At 47.1% G+C, this 23,966-nt stretch overlaps 1 protein-coding gene across 1 annotated transcript in view; it reads left to right on the top strand.

The window, feature by feature from the left end:
- Window positions 1-2,049: 2,049 nt before the first annotated feature.
- The window catches only part of GPR139 (G protein-coupled receptor 139), a 42,190-nt gene continuing 20,273 nt past the window's right edge, over window positions 2,050-23,966 (top strand). The window contains exon 1 of the mRNA XM_043915609.1: window positions 2,050-2,452. Within this exon, the coding sequence (XP_043771544.1) occupies window positions 2,329-2,452 (124 nt within the window). The 5' untranslated portion in view covers window positions 2,050-2,328. The remainder of the gene's footprint in view (window positions 2,453-23,966) is intronic.

Below are 23,966 nucleotides of genomic sequence, written 5' to 3'. Positions count from 1 at the left end.
TAACAACCTGGGGGGGGGTTGTTTTGTTTTTATTTGGGGTAATCATATTTAAATGGGAGAGTTCACAGAAAAGTTTCACTATCCAAGTTGGCTTGAGTTATCAGATCTGGCCTCACCGGTCCCACATGACTGTAATAATCTAACAATGACATGTAATGATCTAACAATTCTAATAATGGGAACTGGACATAGGTCCCTTGTTGGGCAGGAGAAGGGCAAGATAGAGGGGCCAGGGGCCTCTCTATCTTGGGCGACCTGGAACCCACCCAATTCCCTTCCCCCTTGCAATGAATGTTAAAGGAGGGTAGGACACAGAGGGGAGACTAAGACTTCTCTCAGCTCATCATATGCTCCCGCCATGGCAGCTGCTCATCCCCACCTCTCCTTGGGATTTCTTTTTTTTTTTTTTTTAATTGGAGGCTAATTACTTTACAATATTGTAGTGGTTTTTGCCATACATTGACATGAATCAGCCATGGGTGTACATGTGTTCCCCATCCTGAACCCACCCCCCACCTCCCTCCCCATCTCCTCGGGATTTCTATAGAATCTCTAACTCTCTCATACACACTGTCTTGAGCCAGGGACAGGCAGTTGATATCTCCTTTATCAACTCTGTTGTGGCCCACAGAAGAGCCACATGGAGAATTCTCCCTCTGCCTACTGTGAGAAGGGAGTGCCCGTTCACCCCAACTCTCCAAGATTGTGGATATCCCCATCAGCTTCATTTCTTTTATCCTTCACTCAACCTTCAAACATTAGTCCTCCCCCCAGATAGTTCCCACGTGCATCTGTGTGTGTGCCCTGTGAGTGTGCATGTTGATGAGGGTGCCCCTCCGTTTTCACGTTCTAGATGTGGGATGAAAGGGCTTCCACGTGCTGGCCTGAGTGTATGAGTGCACCCCCATGATGGGGTACTACGTTTGTGAGTGTAGATGATTCTGCCTGTGTGGCTGCCATCCTATCACTGGCAGGAGGGCTCCTGTGTGGAGGGCTTTTGCTACCCTGCCCACATCCCATTCAAAGGCACTCAGCTAAGGTACAGCCCACCTCCGGCCTCCCCCAGAGTCAGCACACACACTCAACTGCACACATGCTTCCTTTTAAACTCGGGCCCTCTGGACCAGGAAAACAGAGAACCCTAGAGCATCCTCATGTATGGATGTGAGAGTTGGACTATAAAGAAAGTTGAACACCAAACAATTGATGCTTTTGAACTGCGGTGTTGGAGAAGACTCTTGAGAATCCTTTGGACTGCAAGGAGATCAAACCAATCCATCCTAAAGGAAATCAGTCCTGAATATTCATTGGAAGGACTGATGCTGGAGCTGAAGCTCCAATGCTTTGGCCACCTGATGGGAAGAACTGACTCATTGGAAAAGACCCTGATGCTGGGAAAGATTGAAGGCAGGAGGAGAAGTGGATGACAGAGGATAAGATTGGATGGCATCACCGAGTCAATGGACATGAGTTGGAGCAAACTCCGGGAGTTGGTTATGGACAGGGAAGTCTGGCGTGCTGCAGTTCATGGGGTCGCAAAGAGTCGGACACGACTGGGCGACTGAACTGAACTGAACTGTGAGCATCCTTGCTCTTACAGCCTCCTCTTCTCACCCCCTGCCCTGAGCGGCGAGTCTTCTGTAGGAGATGGACTTGAAGCACTGGCGGAAGGGGGAGGGGAGCGGGAGGTAAAGGGGGAGAAGAGAGCTGGATGCGGGGAAGGTCGAGAAAGGCTAACCGAGGACACGCCGCCAAGTACAGAACCTTTGCTGGAGAAGAAGGTCCCACCCACACCACGCCCCTCCCACTCAGGGCGGGGGACGGAGGGTTGGAGATGAAGGTAGCCTGTTTCCACCCAGTCTTCCTTTGGGGTTCTCAGGTCTAAGTTCACGTCTCGTCCAGAATCTGGGGCAGAGAGGGGCAGCTGGGACCCCCTTCCTCCAGAGCATCTCACCCCACCCCTCCACCCCTTCCTTCCACCGGGTCCAGGCAGTTGCTGATTGGCTGCGGGGACCGGCGTCCCAGCCCCCCGGCTCCGAGGCGGGAGCCGAGCGAGCCCGAGGTGGGAGGCGCACTAATGGGCTCCGGGAGCCCCTCCCGAGTCCCAGCGCCCAGCGCCCTGCGCCCTGCGGGAGGGCTGAGCCGGGATTCCAGGCGGGCAGGTGCGGAGGGAGCGGAGGGGACCGCGGCCAAGGGTAGAAGCAAGTCCTGCGGGGAGAGAGGCGCTGCTGCTCCGGCTGCTGCCTAGGCGGTCGCCACCACCGAGCCGGCGTCCGGAGTGGGGCTGGCAGGCCGGGCGCCGAGCTGCGGGGAGCGAGGGGCGCGCTCATGGAGCACACGCACGCCCACCTCGCAGCCAACAGCTCGCAGTCCTGGTCCCCCGGCTCGGCCTGCGGCTTGGGCTTCGTGCCCGTGGTCTACTACAGCCTCTTGCTGTGCCTCGGTTTACCAGGTGAGGGGCGTGGGGGAGAGGGAGGGAAGCCGGGAGCCCGGAGAGTGCGGGGCGAGCCCTGCCCGGGGCCGCCGGGCCTGGCCACCTTCTGAGTGAGATCCCTGGCGCCCCCTCTGCAAAAAGTTTACGCCTTTCCGGGCAACTGCGGACATTTCCAGACTCTGGGGGCTGAGAGGAAGTTGCGGTGGCCTGGCGGGGACGGTGCAAGAGTGTGTGTGCGTCTCAAGAGTGTGCGCGGCGGGCAAAGGGCCAGGGTGTGTGTGGGGTCGGTGCGAGCGAGTGGGGTTCGAGCTCCTCGGTGTGTATTTGTGTGCGCGACTGAAGGGCTCGGCCGGGCGTCCGCGAGGGGCTCCGGGGAGGGCTGTGTGTGTGTGTGACTCGACTGCAAGTCGGGACAGATGGTGTCATGGGGGCCTCCTCTCTCCCGTCGCCCCCGACGTCCACCCAGACTAGGGGCATCTCTGCCCCCGCGCCGCCTGACCCCAGAGGACGCTGGAAACCCTGATCCTGGGCACTCTTTTGTTCCGGGGGTTGCTGGGATGGAGCAAGGGATGAGCCCCCCGCTGCCACCCTGAGGAAGGCGAGGCCGGCTAGGAAGAGTCAGGGTGGCTCCAGGACCATGCCCTGGACAGGGCAAGGGTGCGGAGGGACACGCGGGCTACCGAGGCCGCCACCGCAGGGGGTCACGGTCTCCTTGAGGACCTGCCTCACCCCTTGGCTTTGCCTCCCAGTTCACCCACCCTGGGCAGCTCACTGCCGCTGCAGATGTCTGTCTGGTCCCACATCTTAGCCTGCTGTCCGAAGTGTAGCTGAGACCTATACTGAATTCCTGAAGAGAGCTTGGTGGGGGGGTGGGGGGGGTGGGGTGGCTGGGGGTGTTGCCGACGCGAGGAAGTGGGGAGTTGGTGTTTGCCAGGGCCCCTGAGGCAAGGAAGGGTTTGGGGGGGCTCCAGCTGGAGATAGTCCCTGCGACAGTCCCCTGAATCTCTGTGGCAGATATATTCCTGAAGATCACTTGCGGGCAGATGGGAGAGAGGGACAGAAAGAAATAGAAAAAAAAAAAAAAAATCCAGTCCTACCTAAAGGCTAGTATCATAGCATCATCCACCCTGCTGCCTTCAGGATCCTGGGAACTTGGGAGCTGGATTTCTGAGAGCCTGGCTGAGATTTCCTTTCCAAAACATTCAACTTGGTAGCCACGGCCTCTGCCTTATTTAAATAAATCCCTCCTCTTCCAAATCTGGCAGGTAGGAGAAAGCGTTAAGTTTGCTAAGACTGAGCCTCTCTGCCGATGAGTGATGAGGCTTTTATTACTAACTAATTGTTCTGGCTGCCCTGGCAGAGAGCTAGCCTTATTCGCCTGCTGGGGTGGCTGGCACGCGTCCTATAATTACCCCAAGCTGGGATCGATTTGGGCCCAGCTCCCACCTCCCCGCCCCCACCCCATGGCCCTCCTGAACCTCTCCAGAACTCTCCTTTGGGGAGTATTTTTGAGACAGTTGCTTATTTGCTGAACCACAGAAATGGCAGAGCCCCCTTTCCTTTTAGCCCTCATATCAGAGTATATCTGACTCCCACCAGTCACCCTTCCATTTCCTCTTTAGACTGAAGTTACCACTCTCTCAGGCTTTTCTTCTGAAAACCCCTTGAGGCGCAGAACCATAGAGACAAGGAAAGGCTCTAAGGGTCCAGAGCAGGGAAATGAGGATGGGGAGAAGGAGGGACAGCTCATATCTTCACACCCCTCAGGGTGGGAGTCAAGATGCTGCACACATTTACAGATTAACCCCCATGCCTGCTAGGACCTTCCTGGCCCATTGGCATTGGCACCTGTCTTATGCCAGCCACAGACTCTTCAGGGCTGAGCCCAGGGCTTGGAGATTTAAGAGTGAGGAATTTTGATTAGAACTTGGAGGACATTGATGTGTTCATACATTCAGAGTTATGACCACCTACTGTTGTGCCAAGAGCTGAGGAGGTATGAAGAGGTGACTCAGAGACCCTTAAGACACAGTCTCTGAGATCAGGGAGCTCAGGGATGGATGCAGAGGGACCAAACATCCTGGAGAAGGACCACTGGAGAGGCCAGGCTTGCAGGAAGATCATGGGCTGGTAACAGCTTGGTTAATGGCTTGCAAGGTAGTTGAAGGGTGACATCCTTAAGTCATTCTCTTAAAACCATAAGGACAAAAAATACGTCCTAGTGACTAAGAGGGCAGACTGTAGAATGAAGCAGAGTTGGCTGTTAATCTATGAACTTTTTAATGTCTCTGTGCCTCAGTTTCCCCTTCTGTGAAATGGGCATAATGAGAGTAGCTACCCTTGAAATTGTAATGAGAAGTAAAGATGTTGATGGAGATGAGGGTGCAAGTCAAGCGCTCAGCTCAGCGCCCAACACACCACACATTGATTGCTGTGTGTGCTGCTGCAGTTGTGGTTATCATGAAGCTGATTCAATTGTAGGGAGGACGGGGGCTGCTTAGCCCTGCCTGAGCCAGGGGAAGGACTTGGAAGCATGCTGAGAAGAGCACTGGGCTCAGTGCCGGCTTCTCAGGCAGAGCTCAGTTCAGTATTCCCCGCCCTGCCCCCAGCCCCCAACAATTAGCAAACCCTCACTACCCTGCTTCCGAGGCTCAGCTATGCTGGGTGTGAAGTAACAGACCGAAGAGCTTGGTAATATTGTTGAAAACTGAGATTTTAATTGAATCACTTTTCCTGGCAGTGGACTCACCCCAATTTCAAATTCTCACTGTGGTGGTAGAGGGCTAGGGAGTGGCTGAGTGTTGGCAAGAGGCGAGCCAGTAACTAGGGGAAAGCAAGGCTGTTTCTTAGCCCCTTCAGCCTCTAGATTGAGAGGAAGAGCTTGGGAAAGGCCATTTGGTCCAATCCCCTGCCTCTAGGAATTGCCCCAGACAGTCTAATTTAACTGGTCTGGTGGGAAATACAGGGGTTTCTCACATGGTGTATAGGCAAAGCTCTGTCACTTGAGAATTCTTACTCTCTGCACCACAGTTTTCCTCACCCATAAAATGGGTGGAGCACCCAGGCAGTTTAGGTTAAGTAAGATAACCTATGTTAAAATGGCTTACCACAGTGCCCAGACTGTGGAAAGCTCTGTTACTCAATGCCTTCTCCACATTGGATTTTTTTTTCCTGTATTAAATGCTTATATTGTGGCACTGAGTCCCCCCATGATGTGTACATATCCTGAACACATTTTACGGAGGAGCAAACTGAGATTCTGAGAAGTGGAGCATCTTGTCTATAGTTGAGCAGTCCAACCAGCATGCAAACACCTGTCCTTTCCATTGCATCCAGTACCTTCATTACTGTTGAGACGTTACTTAACTAACTTCAGTCCTTCTTGCTGTGTGCTCAGTGGAGAAAATTGGTGTCCCAGCTGTTCCTAAAACTCCGTCTCTTTCCTCCTCCTTTTAAAATAAGCAAGATGTTTCCAACTTTTCAAAACACATACAATAAGCCAACAAAATCGAGTTGGGGACCCTGATTGGGCCAGCTGGGACAAGACAGTGCAAAGCAGAAGGCAGTGCAGGAGGAAAAGAGCCTGAATGCTTGAGGAAAGAGAGCAGGAGAGAAGACCGGTGAGCCTGCCTGATAAGGAAGGAGCAGCGCAAAATTATACTGAGATTTGAAAGAGATATTATTAAAACTTTTCCTTCTAAAAGGCACAATGAATGTTAAGGGAGACAAAGTGAGGGAGATGAAGCCTGAAACCACGTGCCACCCAGCAGAAGGGAGCATTTGCCCAGTTGTCTGTCTGCCTCTGAGGGTTGGTGCAGGGTGAAACGGAGGAGATGAGGCTGTAGCTTATCAGGTAGTAAGTGCTTTGACATGTGCTAGTTACTGTTATTAAACCATAGGTAGAAGAATAGTGGCTGCTAAACTGGTCTGAGCCCTCTAGATGTGTTCTTTTTTGCCTGTAAACATCTTTGGAGAAAGTGTAGTAAACAGATTAAAGAGTACCCAGTCTGAAGCTGGACTTCTGGAGTTTGAGTCTTGGCTTTGGTACTTAGAAGCTGTGTGACTTTAGGCAAGTGACTTTAACTCCTCTGTGCCTCAGTTTCCCCATTTGTAATGTGAGGATGATGACAATAATGGAGTCATAGGGTTCCTGTAAGGATTAAATAAGTTAAGCACTTTATACAATGCCTGGCACACAGCAAGCACTCTATAAGTCATTTTTTCATCATTTAAAAATTAGGGAAATCAAGGGAAAATTCCTGACTTCTTTTATGACATCAACTTTACCCTAATACCAAAACCAGACAAAAACATTATAAAAAAACTAGCAAGCAATAGTCCTCATGAACATAGACATAAAAATCCTTAACAAAATATTAGCAACTCTAATCCAGAAATATATAATAATATAATATATATTATTATATATATAATATAATATTGAGTTGGCCAAAAAGTTTGTCCAGGTTTTTCCATTACACCTTATAGAAACCCAAATGAACATATTAGCCAACATAATACACAAGACTAAATTGGACTTATCCCAGGAATATAATATAGTTATAATATGGTTCAATAATTGAAAACCATTCACCATGTTAACAATGTGATTTACCATACTGACAAACTAAAAAAGAAATTCTATATTATCATTTTAATAGATGCAGGAAATATTTGACAAAATTCAGTATCCATCCATTTGATAAAAAACTTATTGAACTACGAACAGAGAGAAAACTTCTTTAATCTGATAAAGAGCATCTATTACCTACAGCTAGCATCACATTTAATGAAGAAAGATGGAATGCCTTCCCCTTAAGATCTAGAACAAGGAAAGGATGTTCTCATCACTCCTATTCAGCATAATACTGGATGTTCTAGCCAGTGCAATAAGGCAAGAAAAATGGAGAAAAAGGTGTACATGGAGGAAGAAATTAAATTGTTTCTATTCACAGATGATATAATTGCCTTCAGAGAAAGTTACAAAGACTCCACAATAGAAGCTCCTAAGGACAAAAATTAATGAGTTCAAAATGTTTGCACGCTGTTAATATGCAAAAACCCAACTGTATTTCTACATATTAGCAATGGACAATTTTAAATTAAAAATCAGAATTCAGGGCTTCCTTGGTGGCTCAGTGGTAAAGAATCCACAGGCCAATGCAGGAGACACGGGTCCAATCCCTGGTCCAGGAAGATCCCACATCTGGCAGAGCAACTCAGCCTGCGCACCACAACTATGGAGCCTGTGCTGTGGAGTGCAGGAGCCGCAGCTACTGAGCCCGCGCTGCAGCTGCTGAAGCCCACACGCCTAGAGCCTGTGCTCTGCAACAAGAGAAGCCACCGCAGTGAGAAGCCCATGAACTGCAACTAGAGAGGAGCCCCGGCTCACCGCAACTGGGGAAAGCTCTCTCACAGCAGCGGAGACCTAGTACAGCCAAAAATAAAAAATAAATAAAACTGGAAAAAAAAAAAAAAAGCCCACTTAATTTCGACTCTCACGTTGTAAAAAAAAAAAAAGCAGTGGGAAGGGTGGATTAAAAAAATATATTTCCAGTTTCCCTTAAAAAAACAAAACTGAAAACATTAGACTCACGTTCCCAGAAAGTAGCAGTCAGCTAGAGCTGAGGAATAGGCTGCTTTGCCTTTCCTATGTAACTGTGTGTGTGTGTGTATACACGCACATTAACAGGTAATAACATTCATAGTACTTGAAAACCTAATAGTATAGAAAAGGCACACATTGCAGAGTCTCCCTCCCATTCCTTTCCCCTGCTGATCAACACCCAAAACCATCCCATCATCATCGCCACATCATCACCACACAAAGTAATCTCTTTGTTGTCATTCAGTCACTACGTCCTGACTCTTTGCGACCCCATGAACTGCAGCACACCAGGCCTCCCTGTGTTTCGCTGTCTCCTGGAGCTTTCTCAAACTCATGTCCACTGAGTCCGCGATGCCATCCAACCATCTCATCCTCTGTCACTCCCTTCTCCTCTTGCCCTCAATCTTTTCCAGCCTCAGGGTCTTTCTCAGTGAGTTGGCTCTTCACATCAGGTGGCCAAAGTATTGGAGCTTCAGCTTCAGCCTCAGTCCTTCCAATGAATATTCAGGATTGATTTCCTTTAGGAGTGACTGGTTTGATCTTGCTGTCCAAGGAACTCTCAAGAGTCTTCTCTAGCACCATGATTCAAAAGCATCAATTCTGCAGTGCTCAGCCTACTTTATGGTCCAACTCTTATATCTGTACATGACTGCTGGAAAAACCGTAGCTTTGACTCTACGGACCTTTGTCAGCAAAGTGATGTGTCTGCTTTTTTAATTTAAAAAAAAAAGTGTCTAGTTTCCAATTCATTTCGGGGTTTTTTAGTGTATATATACAAGCAAATATGAATAGGGGATTTCAAGTCTCCCTTTTTTTTTTTATTCTCTTGAGCACATAATACACACCATCCTATATCTTGCTGTTTTCTCACTTCATATATCAATAACCCAAAACAGTATATATAATGTTTTTTCCTTCTTTAATGAAGCGATAGGATTCCATTGTATATTTGTCCAATCTATTTAATGGTTACCCCTTCAAAAGAACACATGCACCCCAGTTTGAGAGAGTCCCTATGTGGTGCACCTAATTCTCTGTAACCTGTCTGGTCCCTCTTAATTCTCGTTTGGCCTTGGAATCCTTGTTATAACGGTGGGAGAAAGAGCATTGCATGAGGAGTCCTGAATTCCAGGCTTGGTTCTGGTAATAACCCACTGTGTGACCTTGGACAAATCATTCTTAATGAGTTTGTTAAAGGCCCAGGAGAGCTGAACTCAGCTTGTGTTGCCAGTTGGAGACACAGCCCATTGATGGGATTTTAGTACAGGCCAATGAGGTAGCTATGCTGGGCTGGCCTTGGGCTGGAGTCCAGAGCAGTAGCTTTGTAATCCTTGCCTCTGACTAAGAGTTCAATAAATGTTATTAACCTTCTATTCCCTGCATGTTTCGTAGCAATTTGAAGTAAAACATGAAAAGGCTTTGCATGATCCCTCACACATTGTAGAAGCTCAATAAATAGTAGCTCCCATTGTTTTTATTGCCAAACATGTCAGCGTGTTCAAGCATTGTAAATCCCCTAAGCCACAGACTGCTTTGTACATAGGTCTTTTCCATAAATGCACAATTCCACTCCAAGTGTACCCACCAAACATGAAGCTCCGTGTCCTGGCAAACTAGGAGAGAATGATCCAATGGATTAAGCAATCAGTACCATCATAAGCCTAGGGAATTTGTACCCCTAAGAGAGTTGCCTGTGGCTCAGTGAAGCCTCCAGAAATAATATCAGTCCAGGTCATGAAATGGTCTTCAGCTAAAACTAGTGAAGAGAATGACAAGCGCCACCAGCAAGTTCACACTGCGTGCTGCAGCTAGGATGGTGAACAGAAGAGGGAAGGGAGGTGAACACAGATCCTGCCACTGAGCCTCTATGTGGATCTGAAATACGTGGATGATGTTTATAGGAGATGCGGCTCTGCAGTGCTAGGGGTGGGGCAGTCTTGAATTCAGATACCTGCATGGGGCAGCCCGACAGTGTAAATAAACAAAATGGGCCCATTTTAAGAACTGTTTCGCTTATCCAAAGAATTGTGCTTCCCTGCTGTTTTGCTGAAAACACGTGACTCTTTCAGTCTATTTCATTTTTCCTCAATGATAGAGACACATGTACCAAAAACATTGCCCTTTCCTCTTAATGATTGCTAACACTTATGTAGCACTTACTATGTGCTGGAGATTCTCCAAAGCACTTTACATACATTCAGTTCAGTTCAGTTGCTCAGTCGTATCCGACTCTTTGCAACTCCATGGACTGCAGCACACCCGGCCTCCCTCTCCATCACCAGCTCCCAGAGCTTACTCAAACTCATGCCCATTGAGTCAGTGATGCCATCCAACCATCTCATCCTCTGTCATCCCCTTCTCTTCCCGCCTTAAATCTTTCCCAGCATCAGAGTCTTTTCAAATGAGTCAGTTCTTCACATCAGGTGGCCAAGTATTGGAGTTTCAGCTTCAGCATCAGTCCTTCCAATGAATATTCAGGACTGACTTCCTTTAGGATGGACTAGTTGGATCTCCTTGCTGTCCAAGGGACTCTCAAGTATCTTCTCCAACACACAGTTCAAAAGCATCAAGTCTTTGGTGCTCAGCTTTCTTTATAGTCCAACTCTCACATTCATACATGACTACTGGAAAAACTAAAGCTTTGACTAGATGGACCTTTGTTGTCAAAGTAATGTCTCTGCTTTTTAATATACTGTCTAGGTTGGTCTTAATTTTTTTCCAAGGAGCAAGCATCTTTTAATTTCATGGGTGCAGTCACCATCCGCAGTGATTTTGGAGCCCCCCAGAAATAAAGTCTGTCACTGTTTTCATTGTTTCCCCATCTATTTGCCATGAAGTGATGGGACCACATGCCATGATCTTAAGTTTTCTGAATGTTGAGTTTTAAGCCAACTTTTTCACTCTCCTTTTGCACTTTCATCAAGAGGCTCTTTGTTCTTCTTCACTTTCTCCCATAAGGGTGGTGTCATCTGAGGTTATTGATATTTCTCCTGCCAATCTTGATTCCAGCTTGTGCTTCATCCAGTCCAGCATCTCTCGTGATGTACTCTGCATAGAAGTTAAATAAGCAGGGTGACAATATACAGCCTTGACGTACTCCTTTCCTGATTTGGAGCCAGTCTAGCTTATTTAATTCTCATGACAACCCTTTGAGGCATGGACAATTATTATGCCCATTTTCAGATGAGAACAATGAGTAACTTACCCAAGGTCACACAAGTAGAAAATGACAGAGAAGTATTTGGAACTGCTGTCCAGCTTTATTATAAGAAAATGGAAGCACGTGGGCAATGACAGCTGACAACTGACATTCAGTCTGGACTGAGAGATGGGGGTGATAGACCATAGGGAGCAGGAGGATCTGGGGGATTAGAAAGTGCTACCACCACTCAGCTTTCCAGCCAATTGCCCAGTGTTATAAATTGTTCTAAAAACTCTAGAAATCCAGATATTTACATGAAATGCCCAGTGTTTCAATGTTGGCACTGAAATTCAAAAATTTTTAAATCACTATGTGAGCCAGCCCCACCTGAGCCAAATCAAACATGTCTGCAAGTTTGATGCAGCCCACCAGGCTGCCAATTCACAAACTCCAAAGTGGGCAGAACTTCAAGAAGGCCCAAGAAACGTCAAGCAGGTCGCAGTGAGTCGAGAATAAAAACAAGCTGAAGGGAGGAGCAAAAAATAATAGAGAAGGAGACCAAAAGAAAGTGTGGGTAAATCATACCCACAGAAAAGCATACCAACTCAGAAAACCAGGGACTTGGCATAAACTGGAAGGAAATGTTCCAAGAAATCCACAAACTTTATGCTGACAGTGTCTTGAAAGCCTACCATTTAGGGGGAAGGGAATTGCCCTGCAAATCTGACAATGATCATTCAGTGGCCCCCAGACATGGATTCAGGTTCTAAATTTGTGGCTTCTATTGGTGGGGCTCTAACAGGTTGCTCAAAGCCCTCTGAACCTCCACATTCCTCTCTGCAGAGAGAGGGGAACAGTTCCTTTCTCACAGGGTTGATGGTATGGACAAAATGAGATAATTGGAGATTAGCCAGGGCCCAGAGCCTGCCACTCCACGGTTGCTGGGTTTTGGTGACTCTAAACACTCCCATTTCCCAAAATGAGGAAGCTGAGACCTCACCCAAAATCACAGAGCTGGAAATGGCCGAGTCTGAACCAGAACTTAGTTTTTCCAAGTCTTGCTTAGTTCACTTTTTACAAGATCGCATGCTAGTGGTCTCTGAAGAGGAAACAAAGTGGTAAAAGTAAAGGAGCAAAAGGCTACTTTTAGAGTGAAGAGTGATCATCTAGATGCGGTGGGGGGGAGGGGGGGAGGTCTTGTTGTTGTTTTACGTAGGATTATTTTAGGTGGTACAAGGCTGCAGCATCAAAATCCCTTTTCAGTTTTCTTAATCCTTCTAATTCCATCAAAGGGAGAGTGGAGAGTGTCAGCTAGGTGCCAGTGTGTCTTTAACACCTTTTCACATGTGCTAAAAATCTCCCTTTCTAGCAGACACAGAGCAGATCTAGAGCTCAGCACCTCGGCAGGAAGTGGTATCTAGCGAGAATTTAATGTCACTCTTGTATTGTCATTGTATTTATTTTTAAGGCTACCTTCTGTTTACAACAGGGAGGTGGGTTTGTTTGTGACATGTACGATTGTCACATGTCCATGCTCTCGAGTATAGTCACCGCCAGCCACATGTGGCTATTGAGCACTTGACATTTAGCTAGTACAACTTGCAGAACTGAGTTTTTTTATTTCATTTCATTTCAATTAATTTACAATTAAAATCTGATACTCGACTCAGTTATTAGAAAATAACTGTTTGTTTGGAACAACATGAGTATGTGAGTCTGTTCTTTCAACTGTACATTTCATGACATCTAAACAGAGATCAAGGTTTTTCAGTGAAAATTTAGCATCCATAGCATTCCATGTGCAGGAAGTATTAAAAAATATAGCAGACTTTGGACATTTAGTATGAAAAAAGAGTTAAATATCTGGATAATTTCTATTGATTACATTTTGGATGAACAAGGTTAAATAAAATATATTGTTAAAATTAATGTCACCTGTTTCTTATTTTTTTCTAATGTGGCTTCTAGAAACGAGAGTGCATATGTGGTTCACATTACATTTATATTGGAGAGTAGTATTGTATAAAGTATAAATTCAAGAAAAAAGGCATATCACTTTAAAACAAGATGTTAAATAAATAATAGTACACAGGACACAGAATATGGCAAAAGTCACAACATTAATGGGTCAGTTACTAAAATCTGGGGAACACTGATCTAATAGAATGCTCTTGATGAAGAAACTGAAACCCAGAAAGGGCAAGTTCCCCCAAAGTTTCATAGCTAATTAGGGGTGACTTGACCCCAAACTTTCCAGATTCCAAATTAAGCTCTGGCCACAGCAAGGAGAATAACCCTGCCATGTCCACCTCCACCAAAGGAAACATAAGGAAAGTAGGAGCACCATGTGGGGAGGAGGTGGCTACCCTGGGTCCCAGTGGAATTCAAAGGGAAGGAACCTCTCTGTATGGATGACTTAGGAACTTGGCCTTCCTACCAAGTGAAAGCAGAATAACTGGGACTCCTCTTGAGGAAAGGCATGACCAGCTGAACTACATTTAGGGGAAGGTAGGCTTTTATCCCATAGATATGTATTCAAATTGCCCCATGACAAAGAAGAATGAGATGAGAAACCAGAGAACACAGTTCCATTCAGAGAGCATCTGCACTCATTGATTCACTAATCCACCCATCCCTCCATCCATCCACCTGTCCATGTAACTGGCAGTGCCAAGTGCCAGGCACTGTACTGGCATGCAGTAAACCAAAAGAGATCCCTGCCTTGCCTTTGTGCACATGTACACACAACCACACACACAGACAGAGAGAGAGAGAGAGAGAGAGATGGGGGAAACCAGCATGATCAGAAACCCTAATAAATGTAAGCAGTCACCTGTGAAAAGATCATGAAGCAGAGAAGGGCACATGGAGACCTGCACATATAGGGAGCCTCAAGGGGAACAGCCAAAACCTGATGCTGAGGAAAGAAAGGCTGGAAGGATGAGGGCAATGGGAGCGGGCTGTGAAGCCACCCTTCAGAAGGGGACCCGGTGCCCACACAGCTGAACAGAAAACACACCCAAGTCTGGGAGTAAGGTAGCTGGGGCAGGGGGAGAGCACAGCATGAGATGCAAGCAGAAGGGAACAGAAAGCCAGAGTTTCATTAAAACCATGCACACCGATCCTGAGCTGGGACAACACACTCTGCAGTGTGAGCACTAATGTGTCCACCAGTAACTTATATCCTTCCCCATCGTTTGCTCTTGCTAGAGCCCAGGGAGTTGCTTTTCTGCCACAGACATTTCTTATCATTTTCAGCTACATGCAGAGCAAGCTATCAGCCATATCTCTTCAACTGAGGGCCTGTACGCACACACACAGACACTCACAAACAGACACATAGACACACACATACAGACATGCACACATACACACACCCCCACACAGACACATACTCCATAGTCAAAGGAAGAGAATGGCCCGTTATTCTCTTCTGACTGCAACCCTTGCTGTTAGCATTCCTGGCCTCACCCCATGGTTCAGCTCCACAGAACCTGCTGACAAGGGCCATCATCTGCCTCTTGGAAGAAAAGCAGCGGCGTCCCTGGAAGGTGATAGAACAGATCGGTGATTGCAGGGGCCAGTGCTGTGAGGAGGGGGTGCTGCTGCTGCTGCTAAGTCGCTTCAGTCGTGTCCGACTCTGTGCAACCCCATAGATGGCAGCCCACCAGGCTCCTCTGTCACCCGGATTCCCCAGGCAAGAACATTGTAGTGGGTTGCCATTTCTTTCTCCAATGCATGAAAGTGAAAAGTGAAAGTGAAGTTGCTCAGTCGTGTCTGACTCTTCGCAACCCCATGGACTGCAGCCTACCAGGTTCCTCCATTCATGGGATTTCCCAAGCAAGAGTACTGGAGTGGGGTGCCATTGCCTTCTCCAAAGAGGGGATGGATGTGTCTCAAAGGAATCACAGGCCGCACGAGCTCTTGACCTTCACAGAGCACGGTTCCCACACATGTCCGCCCTCCACACCCAGGATCCTTCCAGAACTGCACTACTCATGGGCGGAGGGATCACGGAAGTAACAATGGTTTCGGAATTAAGTGCCATTTTGCCAGCCATGAGGTCTCTCCCCATCTTCAAGCCTCAGTCTCCCACTGCGCATGTGTCTGTGGACACCCTATCAGGTGCCAGGCACCCCTGTGGGCACTGAGGGAGGCAGCAGGCCCTCCAGGAGGCAGACAGCAGTGAGCGAGAAAACAGTGCAGCCGCAAAGTCACGTTCGATGCTGATACAGTCTGAGAGGGTAAGAAGACGTGGGGGAGGGAAGGGGGCAGGACAGGGTTCCCTGGAGAACTGATGTGATGTCTGGGCGGAGGCTGGAATGACAAGAAGGAGGGGCATGGCGGCGGGGAAGGAAGGGGCGGGCAGAGTGTGAAAGCGGGGGAGAGGGTGCGCTGCTGGAGCAGGAAGGCAGGGCTGGGGGCTGGGATGTGACGCGGAGAGGTGGGACCAGGGAGTTGCAGGCTGGAAGGTGTGGGCCTTTGGGGCCAATGAGGAGCTTGGGTTTTACTCTTAAGTGTCGCAAGACACATTAAGCAGGTGACACGACCTAATTTGAGTTTTTCAAAGACCTGTCTGGCTGCCGTGAGAAGAATCGAGGGAAGGTGGTGGGAGGGGAGAGGCTGAGGAGGTGGCTGCCGTGGAAAGGGGTGTGAAGGGCCTCCGGGGGCTGGCACAGGGCAGGGCACGCGGTGGGAGTGTGGGTCGAAGGTCACGTGTACAGCCCACCCCACTCCCCACTCCTGCCCCATCCACCATGTCCTCCGTCTCCAAGTAAAACAGGCAGCCAAGAGAAGTGAGCCAACTGAGGATGTCCTCAGACATGTGCCTGCTCCGGGGCGATGGGAGACCCTGCGCTGGAAGAGCCCTGATCGGGGTCGTGGCCCCTGGCAAGTCCCACTGATGACCCAGCTGTCAGTTGCGGAGAGTTCTGATCAGAGAGGAGGCGAGTGCCTGGGCGAGAGCAGTTAAGTCACCTTCAGCTCTGTCGCTTGACAAAAAGGAACGGGAGCGAGTTGTGGCCGGCGCTGCAGCAGGACGTCATCACCGTGACTGCACTCAGCTCTGAGGACTAGGGTCCAGTAGGAGGAAGGGAATAGTGTCCCCAAGACTGTGGTGGAGACGCTGAAGACATCTTGACCATGGACGGAGAGGTGTGTGGAAGAGGGAAGAAAGGGCTCTTGGATCTTCTCAGGGGAGAGCTTCTGGCCAGAAGAGGTGGACTCTGAGAAATGAAATGACTTTTTTTTTCTTAATCACTGCCAGCACTGAATGCTGGTCAGATGCTTGCTGATTAACAACACCCTTCTCAAAGCCCTCGTTTCACTTCCTCGTTTCACTTCCGGAAGAGGTCTAGACCGGGGGTCACAGCTTCCGGCGGCCGACTGGAAACTCAGACCTTTCAGAATAGGAGAGAAGCCTATTCGAGGTTTTCTTAAAAAGCAACACCTTCCCTAGTAACTTTCAGAGAGAAGCTCATAACAATTCACATTTCTCAGGACTCTTGAGAAATTTTAAAGTCTGCCCAAACTGAGCTCTCTCTGACTGTCGTCAAGCGGCCAGAACCAGGAAGCCGCGACCACCTTTGCAGGGAGCTGGTGCTGTCAGTTCACCTCAGCCCCACCTCTCCTTACTCACGCCCAATGCAAAGATTTTTTTCTTTTACCTGGCCTGCGTCCCTCACTTATGTCCTCTGTCTGGCCCCTCTAGGATTTTGAATTTTCTGTGTTAATGCCTTTCCTCAAATGTAGCTATGTACATGCTACACACACACCCCATATCCATTTACGCCCTCACACTTTTTACCTCATAGCCACTTTCCAACCATTCTAAATGCTTTATTGCAAGAAAAGAAGTTGCTAAGACCTGGATTTGAGACCCACTGGACTTTCTAGGTGTATGCAGTTAACTTCTCTGAGCCTCTATTTCCAGATCTACTACGTAAGGTTAAGAGTACCCACCTTGCTGAGAATACATGACATCGTACATCAAGGGTGTAGCGGGTGCTTAATGAATAAGGCTGACAAGGATTTCCTATCTGATCCCCACTTGGGCTCTTAGGCTGCATAAAGTATCCCGCTCCATTTCATGAGGCCCTAATTTGTGCCGAAGGTTATAGGGGATAACGATGGAGGGAAAGAAAAGGTGAAATGGTTCCTTAAAGCACTCACACTCTAGTTAGGTAAAAAAGCAAATTAATAATCATAATACAATGTGACACATTCTTTAACAGAAGTGAGGGCGAGGCATTGAAATTCATGTAGGAACCCAAACTTACCTCTGCCTGGAAGCAGCAAAAAGATACTGAGTTAGGCAATGTGCCCTTGACAGCAGGCACAGAGTCTGAATCCTCTCTTTGATTCCAGTGCCCTCTGGTATTGGCACATGCCAATGGGTTTGGTAAGTATTGGATGGGTGGATGGATAGACAGATGGATGGATGAATAAACAGATGACTGCCTTCTCAATTCCATAAGTGTAACTTCCTTAATAATCTTGAAGAGACTGAAAATACATCTTGACCGTAACATCGTCATAACCACCACTGCCATTACTGAGCACTTACTCTGAGACAAACACCAGATCAAACACTTTGCTCCACAATGCCTCATTTAATCCTCACAGCAATGGCTCTGAGGTTGGAACTTCTGTGGCAGGTGGGGAAACTGAGGCTCTGAGAAATACAGTGAGCCACCCAAGAGAATTCAGCCACTGAGCAGCAGATCTGAGCTGTGACAATCCTGTGCACCCCTGCTTGTGCCTGAGCCGCCACTGGGCCTGCCGTGGACATTGGTATTCAGAGAATAAGAGGAAAAACGCTGTGTCTACAGACCTCTGCCTTGGTTCACCCTCCCAGCCTGGTCTTTGCAGGCATTTTGAGGGACTAAGTCTTCCTTTCTGATTGAGGACACTTCCTGGTGTCCCTATTGCCCTTTCCCCAAGCAGATGCTTTAATTACTTGAAATTATTTTTAAGCAAGGACGGGAAGGTGAATTCCCTCTCCACCCCACACCTAACCTACAAAATGGAAATTGAGCTGCTTTTTTTTAAGTAGCATATTGTGATGAAACGACTCCCTGAAAAACTCTGCCACCTTTCAGAGACTTCCAAGGTGTCCTTTATCAGCCAGAAGCAAACTCACTTCAGTCAAGTGCTCAGAATTCCAAACCCAGTTCATGTGGTGAATGTTTATTGACCACCTATTATGTGCCAGGCTCTGTTCCTAATGCTTAAAAAAAGTCATCAGTAATAGCCATTAATGTTAATATAGTGTTGGCCAATATACAAAGTGAATTAAAATTTACAAAGGGCTTGCTCATCCATTATGAAACTGGAGTTAGGAGGAGTCAAACAGCTTTCCCAAGTTACTCCCAATAGGCAGGTTTGAAAAAATAAAACTACATCCTGGACCTCAAACCCAGGGCTCTGTGTTCCACTAAATGCACAAAGCTATGAAAGACAGGAATGACCCCTACCCAAGGTGGAGCCACCCCTCTGAATCTTGCTAGGACTGTCCAGTATTCATTCATTTGAAAACAGAGTGCTCCCTACTGGTGCCACAAATAGATCTGGGCTCCTGTCCTTGGGGAGAGCAGAGTCTAGTTGAAGAGATGAAAAAGCAGGTACATCTCTATGGTATACATCTGTGGGGTGTGGTATACCACGGGACACAGAGGAAGGTATCAACTGCAGTCCTGGGATGGGGGATGGCCATGGTGAGGATGGGGTGGGGCTGTCAGGGCAGAAATTTACCACTACTATCTGGAAACCCCCTCTTTCCCTCTGGGACCTGACACGCTATGTGTGTTCTGATCACTAGTCTGTTTCTTCATCACAAACACACTGAGCATCTCCTTCAGCATCAGAACCACTGCCAAGGACTGGGGATAAGAAAGGAAAATGAACTTTTCCCATGCTTTCAAGATGTAAACTACACTGTCCAGTACACAAAACAAGTAAATTGAAAATGATTAGGTTGTATCATGTGAAATTGTCAATATTTGGCAACTTCTTACTTTTTAAAAAGTCCATTCTGTATGGTTCAATCGATTACCCAATAATGTAATAACTTGCTGTACTAAAGAAAAGCTCAGGGTGACGTGAAAATCCCAAACCCTCAGCACACTTCTTCCTCCACCATCCCCCTGTGGCAGAATCCACAGCTGCAGCTTGGAAAGCAGGACCACTGAAACCTTGATGGTAGAATCATAACGAACTTTGAGTGCCTGCTACCTGTTGGACACTGTTTCCAGCACTTTCCATGAATTAATTAATTTAATCCTAGTAAAGTAGGCACTGTTATTACCCTTCATTGTACAGATAAGGAAACTGAGGCCCGAGGTAAGTGATTAAATGGCTCAGGGTCACGCAGTTACTGCTACTGCAAAGACAGACCTCTGACCCAGACACCACAAGCCAGAGCCTGTTTGCCCATCTGTCAGTTGCAGCAAGAATGGAGATTTCCATGGTACTTTCCATCAGTTTTGTGAGAGATTTAAGGAGATTTCAGACACAAGCAGGGCTGCTTGGGGACCCAAAAGACAAAGTACAAACAAGAGTTGGAAAGGAGACCATTCTCCCCACCTTTGGGAGCTTAGAATGCTGTGGATAGAATCTTCTTTCTGTTCCATTTTCTAATCAACTATTGTTATTACATTTGACTTTGGTCCTCTTGAGGTCTCAGCTGCTGGTCCCAATAATGTTCTGACTACTTTGTTGAGATCTCTAAGCATACTATTATATCATCTGCAAATAAGAATAGGAACAGTTATGCTTTCTTGAATAGTTTCACCTCTTTGTTTAGTTTCCTACCTTAGCATTTTGTTTAAACTGTAGATTTGGATTCTATAGTAGTAGTATTAGTATGTAACATTAGTTAAGTTAGTTTTACCAATTTCATTAGACAGAGGAAAATGGATTAAGGTTTTGAGCAAATGTAGACAAATGGCTTCAGGAACAGAGGGGCAGGAGCCAGGGTGGAACTGAGAAGTCCTGCAGTAACTCAGGTATAATATGATGCCATCTAGACGTGGATGCTGCACTAAACGAATATTTGTCAAGTGTCTACTATCTGCCAGAAATTGTGCTAGAGACACAAAATGAGGCAGACACACACTTGTCCCCTACCCCAGAGCTCCCAGTGTCAGGCTGCCTGAGGAAAGAGAAAAGACAGGGTGCTTCTAGGAAGTATTTAGATAAAGTAGTAGCTGGATGTGGTCTTATGGGTGAGCAACAAAAATTATTTCAAGTCTCAAAACCTGGTAGTACAATTGATAATCACTAGGAAATCAACTGATATTTTTATTAGCTTCCAAAATCTATTACAATCTATTCACCTGAAAAAAAAAAAAAGGATTTGAGAACAGGGAAATGGGAATTTTTCATTTATGAATGCTTTTGAAAATGTGGATTCAAAAGAAATTAACAGGTATTTTAATTTTCTGCTATCTCATTCCTGATACCAATGAGGCTCCTCTGAAATATCTTGTGATAATTAACATTTGCCTAGTGCTTTTCCAGTTTGCAAAGCTGCTTCCCATGCATTGTCTCCTTCAATCCCCACAACAACCTTGGGAGTTTGCAAAGCAATTTCACTGAGGTTATCACTCTGCAGTCTTGAATTCTCAAACCTCATTTCCCCATGGTCCATATGCTAGCCAAGCCTGTCATTTTACAGTTCTGCAAACACAGCATGGTTTCACACTTGCTTGATTTTGTACTTGTGGTTCCCTCTGCCAAGAAAGAAGCCCATCCCTTCTCTGTCCAACCAAGGAGGGTTCTCTACATTCTGGGAAACCCTGGGCAGGTAGGGAAAGACCTTTTACCCTGGGGCAGCAAGGAAGGTCCAGTACCTTGGTGTTGGGAGCACCCCAGGATGGTGCCCATGTCAGTGGCAGACCAGCAGACTAGTGAGCACAGAGTCTGTCCTGCAGCTAATTTGGTGTCAGTAGAAGCAATGGTCCCAAGGCCCTCTGACTTCTTAAAGAGTATATCAGTTAACACTTTGCAGTTGGACAGACCTGAGTTCAAATCCTGGCTTTGTGACTTACTAGCTGTGTAAACTTGGGCAAGTCTCTAAATCCAGTCCAAATACCCTCCTCTATAGGATAGATCTGATAACACCCACCTATAAAGTGAGGGAACTAGCAATGAAAATTGAGTGTAAAACCCTTACCATAAGATTGCTAAGTAGAAGTTATCCTTTTTATTATCCCATGCCCATTCTAGGCATTCCCTGGCAGTCCAGTGGTTAAGACTCTGCACTTTCACCACCAAGGACCTGGGTTCAATCCCTGGTCAGAGAACTAAGATCCCACAAGCCATGTGATGTGGCCAACCAAAAAGAAAAAAGAAAGAAAAAAAAAAACGGAAACAGTGTGGAAACCTGGAGAAATAAAGTAATATTTTTTAAAAAGACCACTTCCTTCATGACAGAAAAATGTATAGAATCACTCATTGTCATCATCATCATCACTATTACTACTACTACTGCTATTATTACTTACATTTTCTCTTGTTTCTAAAAGGGAAAAAAAAACACTTGCTTTTTTTACTGACATTTTCCCTATCCTCTCTTGGAAATGGTATTTCTGCTAAGAAAAGAAAGAGAGGCAGAGGCAGATTATTTTGTCATAGGAAGACCATAGGGGCATCAATGGGGGGAGGGGTGGACTAAACCAGCCGGCTCTGAAGGGTCAAGGACAAGGGTCATCCTATTGAAATGGATGAGGAGTATTACAGGAAGGGAGAACTCCACAGGCAAAGGCTCAAAGCTGGAGACAGTGGGCTTGTTTGGGGTGCTGCAGGTGCCAAGTTTCCTCTAAACCGGAAAACAGGGAAGGAAGGAGTGGTGAGTGAAATGGGATGGACAAGGGAGCTGAGGTCGTAATTCCAATGATGTCTACTATGCAATCCTAACTTTTCTAAGCACTTTCAATGCATTAACTTATTTAGTCCTCACAATTGTCTCCATTTCAAGATGCGCACGTGGAGGCACAGAGAAGTTAAGTAACCTGCCCAGGGTCACACAGCAAGTAGGAGTCAGATCTGGATCCCGTGCCCAAGCTCATCATCACAGCACTAGTAAGGGCACTGCTGGTTTCTTTTCTCCTGTGATGTTCAGGCAGGTGTCCCCAAACCAAAAAAGATACAGGCCTCCTCAAAATCACAAAGAAGCAAACTGTCCTTCACCTGCTGAACCCAGCTTGGGCAGAATGGTAGCTAATCTCTCTCTGCCGCCTCCCAGTGTGCAGAGGTGGGTCTTTAGAAGTTCCCAAACATAAATCCATTTCCATATAATTATAGCTCCTTGACCTACATGTCATTCAGCTGTGTGCATGGGCTGGAGGCACAAAAACCAATTTCTCCAAGCAGAGAAAATTGCTTCCTGAGGCCCCCGGGTAATTAGACATTGTCTTCCGGGCATGGCCTGTTCCCTGTCCGTCCACGTCCCCTGGCACAGGTGCTGCCTCTTCCACCCCGCATCTGCTGGGGGGATGCAGGTCCCATCGTGGAACAGAACATCCACCAGGACAGTGGCCTTGAAGAGCGTGCAGCATGCAGGGGGTGTGCATCAGAGAATTTCCGATGTTCTTGAACATCCAGATCCTGTGGAAGTTTCCCCTGCCAGCCTAAGAGGAGAAGGGGACACATTATGCAGGAAGGTGGTACCTCTAAGCATTTCTGCTGCTGCTGTCAAATTGTATATAGGAGGAGAGTTATTGCATATATGAAGAGAGTAACATGGAAACTTACAACACCATATGTAAAATAGATAGCCAGTGGAAATTTGCTATATGACTCAGGGAACTCAAACGGGGGCTCTGTGACAGTCTAGAGGGGTGGGGTGGGGAGGGAGATGGAAGAGAGGTTCAGGAGGGAGGGGGACATGGGAAGAAAAAAGAACTTGTATATAGGAGGAAGCTACAGTGCCAACCCGTGTTTGAAAGTTTCAACAAGGTATGTAAAGGAAACTCTGTTCTACACCACCCCCTCATCTACCTTCAGGGATGTCTGTGGTTAGGTACAGAAATAACAGGCATCTTCCTTAGTAAAACCCTTTAGTGCTTAAAGCCCTTCAGTGCATCTCCATTGCCTCAGGACAAATTCAACTCAAACCCAGTTTAAATCATTAGAATCAAGTGCTGTTACTTCTCCACCTCTTCTCCCACCAGGGCTCCCTCCAGCTCCCACTCCAGCTCTGGGCTGGGGCAGGCAGATGGCAGACATGAGTGAGGCCCATGGGGACTTGCTGAGCTGGAGGCTAGCCCCAAGCAGAATTGTGGGCCCAGTGTGGCCTCCCCTTCCAGTTTTCAAAAAGAGCTCAAATCCTTGATTGGACATGAAATACTCCAATTTGTAAAGATGGCGACTGATTCAAAAACATCAAAGACATACCTGCAGCCTGAAATCGGCCCCTCGGGGCCCCCGTCTGTGATTCTCTAGGTCAAATTCATCACCCCTTCCTAAGCACAGCCAAAGCATGCTTCCTCCTGCTGTTGTGGAGCTTGTCTCTGGGGATCGATCTGGCTTCTGCCAGGCTAGGAGCTCCAGGAAGGAAAAAGCCATTTCCTCTGATTTACTAGGACGTCCATGGCTGTAGCAAGGTGCCTGTATCCAGCAGGAAGTCAATATCTCTAAGGGTTGGCCAAAAGGTTCGTTCGGTTTTTTCCCATGTGTGCCTGCATGCAAAGTCACTTCAGTCGTGTCTGACTCTTTGCGACGCTATGGACCGTAGCCCACCACACTCCTCTGTTCGTGGGAGTCTCCAGGCAAGAATACTG

Source organism: Cervus elaphus, chromosome 10 (assembly GCF_910594005.1).
Source record: "Cervus elaphus chromosome 10, mCerEla1.1, whole genome shotgun sequence".
Taxonomy (NCBI): domain Eukaryota; kingdom Metazoa; phylum Chordata; class Mammalia; order Artiodactyla; family Cervidae; genus Cervus; species Cervus elaphus.
Note: the sequence above shows the minus strand (reverse complement) of the source record. Positions and strands in the feature narration are given on the sequence as shown.